Here is a 9,929-nt window from a genome sequence, read left to right as displayed (position 1 = left end):
ACCGCCAATTTTGGAGAAAACCCTCAACTCCCATAACAAAATTCTTGAATAAAAAGGGAGATTCAAGCTTCTGGACTAGTTACCCATTGATTAAATATTTAGAATCTAAGACATTTCTTAAAAAACCCATATTAGATTGAAGAAGGTTCAAAAATTCAACTTAGGGTTCATAACCCAAAATCCCAACTATACACATGATTTCTAATATGGAATTCCTAACTAATAGATGATATAAACATGAAAAAGGAAGGTGGAAAACTTATCCAAAGGAAGAATCTCCTTGAAACTCCAAAAAATTCCCTACCCAAGCTTTCAAGATCAATATTTATGAATGAAATGAACTAAGCACGAATTGGTAATTTAAGGATTCTGATTTAGCAATTTCCACACCTGCAGAGAATTCCTTGCAGGTGCGGCCTTGCATATGCAGAGAAATGGCCGCAGATCCCGCCTCACTTAAAATCCTTTGTCTCACACCTCGCGCATCAAGACCCAAAGAGGTGGGGGTTGGCACAATTGCAATCCAGCAAAAATATGATTTTTCACCAAGTTTGACCCAAAATCCAAAACTCATCCGAGACCTCCCGGATACAAACCCAATACGCAACCCTCTATAAAAACACACTACAAATTCACCCGCACCCTCAGAATTTCTCAAAGAGGTCATCTTGACCCGATCAACCCCCAAATGCCCAAAACAAACTTTTCAACTAAAGGACCGAAGCACCCTCGAGTGCCCCGAGAACCAAACATTTCATCCTACCTAGTTTTAATCGACCTTCCGGACATAATGGAACAGACAAAAATCCCAAAAAGACTCATTTACCTAAAAGTCAACTATTGGTCAACACTTTTTCACTTGTCCAACTTAAATGCTTCTAAATTCCTCAAAATCAACTAAGACTCACCCGACTTCCTTGGGAATCGCACTACCCATCCCCATGAGTCAATTGCAATCTAATGAAGCTAAGGGCGGGGTTAACAGGTAAAATGCCTAAACGACCAAACTGGTAGTTACATCGGATACCATTTAAACAACCGTTCATCCTTGATCGGAGAAGAAATGAAGAGAAAGGTACCTGAATCGGTAAATAGCTGGGGATATCTGCTGCGCATATCAGACTCAGTCTCCCAAGTAGCCTCCTCAGCTGGACGGTGTTTCCATTACACCTAAACTGAAGCTATCTCCTTTGACCTCAACTTTCTCACTTTCCTATCTAATATTGCTACCGGCTCCTTTTCAAAGGGCATATTCTCATCGAACAATACCGAGTCCCACTGGATGATATACAACCAGTCAGAATGATACTTCTTCGACATAAAAACATGGACAACCGGGTGAAGACCCTCTAAGCTTGGTGGCAAGGCCAACTCATAAGCCACCTCACCTACACGATGAAGAATCTCAAATGGGCCAATAAACGTCGGGCTTATCTTGCTCTTCTTCCTAAATATCATCACACCCTTCATGGGTGCAACCTTCCATAGAATCTGATCACCAACCATGAGCTCCAAATCCCGAACCTTCCAGTCCGCATACTTCTTTTGTCTACTTTGAGCCGCAAAGAGCTTTTCTTGTATCAACTTCACTTTATCTAATGACTTTCTCAGCAAATTGGTACCCCAAGGTCTCACCTCGAATGCATCAAACCACCCAATCAGGAACGACATCTCCTACTATACAGAGCCTCAAATGGAGCCATGTCAATGCTTGAAAGATAACTGTTGTACTATGCAACACCGGCAAAAGCAAGAACTGGTCCCAATGACCACCAAATTCGATCACACAAGCCCGCAATATGTCCTCTAACACCTGAATAGTCCGTTTGGACTGACCATCTATCTCCGGGTGAAAAGCAGTACTAAGATCCAACTGATTCCCCAATTCCTTCTGCAAAGTCCTCCAGAAGTGGGAAGTGAACTTAGTACCTCTGACTGCAAATGGTAGAAATGGGCACCCCATGCAATCTGACAACTCTCTAATGTAGATCCTTGCTAACTTCTCTCGAATCAGAGGGTAGCTCCGGACCGAAATGAAGCGCGCGGACTTAGTAAACCTATCCACAATAGCCAAAATGACATCAAACTTGCCCAATGTCTTTGGTAGACTAACCACGATATCCATAGTTATTCTCTCCCACTTCCACTAGGGAATGGGTATCCTATGAGTCATACCACTCGGTCTCTGATGCTCATATTTAACCTTCTGGCTATTCAAACACTGAGAAATTAACTCTACAATGTCCCTCTTCATCTTACACCACCAATAATGCTGTCTCAAGTCACGATACATCTTAGTAGCACTGGGATGGATGGAATATCTGGAACTGTGAGACTTCTCTATAATCATCTTATTCAAACCACCCACACGAGGAATGCAAATGCGCTTCTTAATCCTCAAAACACCCTCATCATAAAGAATTGGCTCCTTGGCCTCTCCACTTAACACTTGGTCTCGAATCTTGCACAATTTCACATCCTCAAACTGCTGAGCCATAATCTGCTCCAAAAAAGAACACCTCACCTCAACACAAGCTAGAACCTTGCCAGGTTCCGGAACATCAAGCCTCACCATAATATTAGCCAAAGAATGAACGTCCATAGCTAAAGGACTCCTCAACAATCAAACGCGCCAAGCTACCTATACTTACTGCCTTTTGGCTCAACACATTAGCTACCACATTAGCCTTGCTCGAATGATAAAAATGGTAATGTCATAATCCTCGAGAAATTCCATCCACCTACGTTGCCTCAAATTTAGATCTTGCTAATTGAACACATGTTGACGATTACGATGATCTATGAATACCTTATAATAAAACCCATACAGGTAATGTCTCCAAATTTTCAAAGCAAAGATTACCGCCGCCAACTCTAAGTCATGAGTGGGATAGTTTTGCTCATGGAGCTTCAACTGCCTTGAAGTATACGTGATCAACTTACCCTCTTATATCAATACATAGCTTTAACCAATCCGAGAAGCATCACAATAAATAGTAAAGTCTTTCCTCTCCACAGGTAATGTCAAAATAGGGGCTGAAGTCAATAGAGTCTTGAGATTTTGAAAGCTCTCCTCACACCCATTGAACCACTGAAAAGGTACATCCTTCTGAGTCAACCGAGTCAAATGAAAAGCAATAGATGAGACCCTTCATGAACCAACGATAAATACTCGCTAAGTTCACAAAACTTTGAATCTTAGTCATCGAAGTATGCCTAGCCCACTCTCTAACTGCCTCGATCTTCTTGGGATCCACTATAATCCCCTACTTAGACACGACATGCCCTAAAAAAGCCATGGAAATGAGCCAGAACACACACTTGGAAAACTTGGCATATAACTTCTTCTCCTTCAACAACCCAAGTATTATCCTCAAGTGCTTCCCATGATCTTACTCCGAGAGTACACTAAAATGTTATCAATAAAGATAATCACAAACGAATCCAAGTAAGGCTCAAAAATTCCATTTATCAAATCCATGAAAGCTGCGGGGGTATTGGTAAGCCTGAAAGACATTACTACGAACTCATAGTGACCATAGCGGGTCCAGGAAGTTGTCTTCAAAATGTCCTCCACTCTAATCTTCAACGATGATACCCCGACCTCAAGTCGATCTTATAGAAGACCGACACACCCTGAAGCTGATCAAACAAGTCATCTATGCGGCGTATCGTATACTTGTTCCAAATAGTAAGCTTGTTCAATTGCCGATAATCAATACACATCCATATAGAACCATCCTTCTTCTTCGCGAACAATACGGGAGTATCCCAAGTGGAACACTAGGTCTAACGAAACCTTGCTCAATAAGTCCTGCAACTGCTCCTTCAACTCCCTCAACTCTGCCGGGGCCATACGATAAGATGGAATAGTAATAGCTAAGTGTTTGGCTCCAAATCGATGCAAAAGTCAATATCTCGATCAGGTGGCATACCAGGAAAGTCTTTGGGGAAGACCTTCGCAAACTCGCTAACTACAGGAACCGAGTCCAGGGATGGAGTATCCATAATCGTATCCCGAATATACACCAAGTAAGCCAAACAACCCTTATCCACTAACTTCATCGCCCGAAGGAACGATATAATCTTCTTGGGAGCAGAGCTAGGAGTACTTTTCTACTCTAATCTTAGAACGCCTGGCATGGCTAATGTGACTGTCTTGGCGTGATAGTTTAGAATCACAGGATAGGGCGACAACCAATTCATACCCAAGATGACATCGAAATCTACCATATTAAGGATCACCAAATCTATGAAAGTACCATAACCATGAATGTAACTGTACAAGACCAATAGACTCGATCTACCACTACAGAATCTCCGACCGGAGTAGATACACGAATGGGCACATAAAGTAGATCACAAATCATATCCAAAACCATAGAGAAATATGTGGACACATAAGAGAAAATAGAGCCCGGTTCAAATAATACTGAGGCTGCCCGCTAACATACCAAAATATTACATGTGATAACTATATCAAAAGCCTCTGCCTCTAGTCTGCTAGTAAAAGCATGACAATGAACTCGTTTGGCCTTGGATTGTGTGCCTCCACGACCGCTTTGAACAAACGGAGCTCCACTTCTCATCGCTCGAGAACCGCCCACCGAGCCGATGACCACCTCTCTCGCATCGGTATCGCCTCGGCCTAGTCGCTAACGGCCTCCTAATTATTTTTACGGTCATAAGTTATGGCCCGTATTTATATTATACAATTAAAATTATGGCCCGTATTTCCAAGTATGGTCCGAATAAAATAGCCGTATTTAAGTTGGCAAATTCTAAAAATTGGGTTTTTCCCCTCAGGATTTACGGATCGAAATACGGTCCGTATTTCATTATACGGCCACAAGTACGGTCCGTATATAAATATACAGTATGTATAACTGGGCGTAAAAGTTGAACTTTACCGAACTAAAATAGATTTAATCACAATACTTCCCGTCAAATTTTCTAAGTCCCGAATCAAGATCATAGCTTAGTTAGGAGGTATGAGGTGTTACAATATCTCCCTCTAGAGATCATTCATCCTCGAATGATAGGTCATGGTTAGGAATGCAACTGGATATGGCTTGAATACAAGAACATGAATAAATATGACATGGAACATGGGAACTGAACTGACACGACATGATTTCATGAAAACATGAGCACTGAGACATGAGACACGAATACTGAATACATGAACGTGAAACATGAGACATGAATACGCAAGGGACATGACATGGACTCAGAAGGTATTTAGCTTGAATGCTTTCTGCTTGCTTTTCAAACAAATGAGGATCTCTGGATTTCATGTCTTCTTTGGCTTCCTATGCAGCCTCTTGAACTTTCTGACTCATCCATAAGACCTTTATTGAGGCTACTTCCTTAGTTATCAACTTACGAACCTGATAATCAAGAATAGCCACAGGGATCTCCTCATAGGTTAGGGCATCCTTAACCGTTATAGTATCAGTGGGAACAACCAACGATAGGTCCCCCACACACCTTTCTCAACATGGACAGATGGAACATTGGGTGAACAACAACCAATTCTTGTGGCAACTAAAGCTTATAAGCTACTTGACCAGCCCTTCGCAGGATTTTGTAAGGTCCGATATACCTGGGACTGAGTTTCCCTTTCTTGCCAAATCTCATCACACTTTTCATAGATGAACCTTTAAGAACACCCGATCATCAACTTAAAACTTTAAGTATCTGCGCCGCACATCTGCATAAGACTTTTGGAGACTCTGAGCCGTTCTCCAATTCTCTTGAATCAACTTGACTTTCTCCATGGCCGGACAGACTAAATCTGGTCCCAACAACTCTGCTTCACTAACTTCAAACCAACCAATGGTTGATCTACACCTTCGCCCATACACATCTTCAAACGGTGCCATCTTGATACTAGCATGATAACTGTTATTATAAGAAAATTCAATGAGAGGCAAGTGGTCATCCCAACTACCTTTGAAATCTAGGACATATGGTCTCAATATGTCCTCAAGAGTTTGAATAATACACTCTGCCTGGCCGTCTGTGTGCCGATGAAAAGATGTGTTGAGGTTTACCTTGGTACCCAATTCTTTTTGAAAGGATTTTCAAAAGTTCGCTCTAAATGGAGCATCACGATCTGAAATAATGGACACTGGGATCCCATGCAATCTGACAATCTTATGAATATACAACTTGGCATAATCTTCTACTGAATATGTGGTCTTGACTGGCAAGAAGTACGCTGACTTAGTAAGTCGGTCCACAATCACCCAAATCGAGTCATGTCTTCTTGATGAGCGAGGTAGACCTATTACAAAGTCCATGTTTATTATCTCCCATTTTCAAATAGGAATATCAATATTCTGGGCCAAGCAACCAGGCCTCTGGTGTTCGGCTTTCACTTGCTGACAATTCAGACACTTAGCTAAAAAATTTGCTACATTCTTTTTCATATCATTCCACCAATAAATTTTCTTAAGGTCACGATACATCTTCGTGGAACTTGGGTGTATGGAATATCTGAAATTGTTGTTACACCTCGTATTTTGTACATTTGGATATTCCGAGCTAACTGCGGGAAGTTAAGGACAAGACCATTTTCGACCTTGTTTTAAGACGTAAGTCGTTTATGAATTATGTTGGAAGGAGACATTAAGAAAAATTTGGGGCAAAAAGTTATTTATAGAAAGTTGGCCATTTTATGAAAATAGCCATATGTGGCCGGCCACATGGGGTGTGGGCCATGGCCACATGGATGGCTATTACACGTTGTTAAAAGATGACAAGGCAAGAGAATTAGTCATCCTTTTTATTTGAAGAAAATTCTAGAAAATTGAAGAAAAGTGGAGAAAAAGAAAAAAAAAAAAAAGAGAGGAGAAGCATGCACATGACCGGCCATGTGCATGCAATTATATATATATGTGTGTGAAGTCTTGAAAGGCAAGACAACTTGCCATTTTCATTCTAGAAAACAAAAGAAAGATGAAGAAAGGAGAGAGAGGGCAGTCGGCCAAAGAGAGGGCTGGCCGAAACTTGCCCCTCAATTTTGATCATAGAAAATTATTTGTTTCTTGTCTCTCTACTAATTGGAAGGCCCTCGACGACGTGGAGTAGTTGTTGGAACAAGAAAACCGCTCGTTGTGGCTATGTAGAAGCCTAGCCGAGGAAGAGGTGAGGTGAAGAAGGTTATGTTCAATCTTTATTTTCTTATGTTATGTATGTGTTATGGACGTTTGGGTAGGTTGTGATGTGTCGAAATGGATGAAATTCATGATGTTGTGTATGTATGGATGTTGGCCGAATGTATAGGTTGTTTGTGTAGAAAAGATGAATTAATGTAATTTAGCGTTCTAGTGATGTTGTTGTGAATATTATGACGTAAAATGGATGTTTGACGACTCGTGTTGAATTTGTAGTATTGCGGGCTGTTTTGGAAGATTGATATGATTTTAATGTGGTTTCTTGGATTTATGGAAGTAATGTTGTAAATGTGTAGATTGTGGGTGCCATTGATGAATTTGGAAGAAAGAAATGTATCGTTGTTACTCCTATGGAAATCGGTGATTTCGGTCCAATGGTGTGTTGGATGAATTATTTTGAATATTGTATAAATTGCTTGAAATGTTCTTAGACCGTGTTTGAATGGCCTCGGGTTAATACTTGAACGTATGATCAATGAAGTTGGCTTGATTGTATGCGGTTTATGAAATGTAAATGAATGTCACTAGCCTATATGGCAAAGGTTGTTAATATTGGAATGCGTCTTGATGGAATTGTTGATATTGTTGGCACAATTGATGGTATTGTTGATAGTTTGGCCGGGTTGAATTCCCGGACTGTTGTTGATTAAAATAAGCCGAGTCGAATTCTCGGGGGTGGAGTATTCACAAAGGAGATGCTGCCGAAATTCCGGCAGACCATAAGTGAATGAACTTGAAAGGTTACGAAAAGTATATGTCAATGAACCTAATGGTTGCATCAACTTTCTTGAATGTAGACCAGCGGAACCAAGCTTGGATGAATAAGCGTAGCTAATAAGGCGCGGCGCAGGTATGTCAAGGCTACGCCCTTTCTTTCTATGGCATGATTCATACGTGAGATGAGTTAAACGCTTCCATAACGTTTCATTTTCAAAAGCTAGAAGAAATGGTTTTAAAGCATGATTTCCTTCCTCAAGGTTTATAAATGTTTTCCAAAATATTCATTTTTCTCCAAAACCAAGTCCTATGATTTTTGAGGGCTTTTACGACCAAAACGATGAACATGATCATATAGTGACAACAATGATGCCAGATATGAGAAAATGTCTATGATGAATATGACGAGAATATGTTTCTACCATGAACACGACGATATGAAAAATGATAAGCTATTTCTTGATTTCTCAATTCCATTTATGGACAATGACTATTTTAAGGGTTCCAAAGTATATGAAATGATATGTTATGATCCTGTTTTATGTTTCCCGTGTTGTTACCCTTCATTGATAGTCTCACCTTATAATACTAGTTCCTTCAAGGTGAGGCAAAACGCCCATGATTATTCCATAACGTAATCGGAGGTTACCGACCTTACGTCACTCCGATAGACACATGACTTTCTTTGGGCTCTCATGCATGCTAAATATGTATATGTACATGGGGAGGGGGAAGGGATACATGGGGATATGGGAAAGGGATACATGTTGCGCTATAGGCGCGTTGCCACCTGGTCAGCTGGCGTTATCATCCCGGACGCGGGATGCCCGGACGCGGGATATATTGGCGAGCCGACGTATTTCGGCGCTATCTGGGCGAGCTGACTTGTTCGGCGCTATGACATGATATGAACAGATAGGCATGCATGATTCCGCCTTCAGAGGCACTTACATGTACAGGTTACAGCTTTACATGATATGTTCCATATGTACAGATTACAGCTTTACATGATATGTTCCACATGTACAGGTTACAGCTTTACACATGATATGTCCTATATGTACAGGTTACCTGTTCCATATGTATAGCTTACTCCCTTACACATGATATGTCTCATATGTACAGGATACTCTCTTCTACATGATATGTTCTACATCTCCATACTGTTATTACACATGATTACATCCCCTACTGAGTTGCTTTTCATGCCTTACATACTCAGTACATAGCTCGTACTGACCCCTCTTCTTCTGGGGTCGTTTTCATGCCGCGCGGTACACCGATGATCGAGATGCCATTATAGAAGATGTTCCAGGTGGAGTTGGCATCTCCATTTGCTCGGAGAGTTGCCGGGTCAAGAGTCCTATGCTATGATGTCGTATGTCGAGTTAGAGACTTGCGTACGTCGTGGGTCTAGAGTGCCGCTTTGAAAACGGCCCCGCTAGTCGATATGTTTTTATTACACATTATGCTATAGAGTCCTTACGCTTACAGACTGTGTTCAATTTAAGAAACGACAAAAAGATTTTGAAAATTTTACTATGTATTTTACTCTCATTTGATTTAAGAATCCAGAGAGAATATGTGAGCAATAAGAGTCAGCGGGTTCGCTCGGCTCCGAATATGGGGTCGGGTGCCCATCACACCCTAGTAAGCTCGGGGTGTGACAATTGTGAGCTTTTGACATAATCTTTTCTCTAAGCTCATCAACATCTGAAACACATAGTATGCCTTGGTACCTCAAGGTACCATCATCTCCCCCCTGTTCGAAAGCCATCGTCTTATGCTTGTGAATCCCCTCTTTCAACTTCAACAAGTAAAGATCACTAAACTGTTTCTCCTTCACTTAGACCTCTAGGGAGGAATAAGCCCTGTTTTGAACAACAACTCCACCATCTTCAGAGTCTAAGAGTCGAACTCCTAAGTTAGCTAAGCGGTGAACTTCTTTGGTCATATTTCTCTTATCTGCCTCAACGTGAGTTAAACTTCCCATGGATCGCCAAATGAGAGCATGGGCTACTACATTTGCCT

The 9,929-nt window shown here is 41.2% G+C and overlaps 1 protein-coding gene across 1 annotated transcript; it reads right to left on the bottom strand.

Annotated features, from left to right (window-relative positions):
* Positions 1 to 1,170: 1,170 nt before the first annotated feature.
* LOC132039224 (uncharacterized) lies at positions 1,171 to 1,506 on the bottom strand. Its single transcript, XM_059429758.1, has one exon. The coding sequence runs from the start codon at positions 1,504 to 1,506 to the stop codon at positions 1,171 to 1,173; it is 336 nt and encodes a 111-aa protein (XP_059285741.1).
* Positions 1,507 to 9,929: the final 8,423 nt, after the last annotated feature.

The sequence above is a fragment of the Lycium ferocissimum genome, chromosome 12 (genome assembly GCF_029784015.1).
Source record: "Lycium ferocissimum isolate CSIRO_LF1 chromosome 12, AGI_CSIRO_Lferr_CH_V1, whole genome shotgun sequence".
NCBI lineage: Eukaryota > Viridiplantae > Streptophyta > Magnoliopsida > Solanales > Solanaceae > Lycium > Lycium ferocissimum.
The sequence above is the reverse complement of the archived record's forward strand: the minus strand, read 5'-3'. Positions and strand labels throughout refer to the sequence as shown.

Bases quoted from the DNA above. Each gene is read 5' to 3' on its own strand.
- LOC132039224 (XM_059429758.1), bottom strand. From the start codon at position 1,506: ATGGTTGGTGATCAGATTCTATGGAAGGTTGCACCCATGAAGGGTGTG.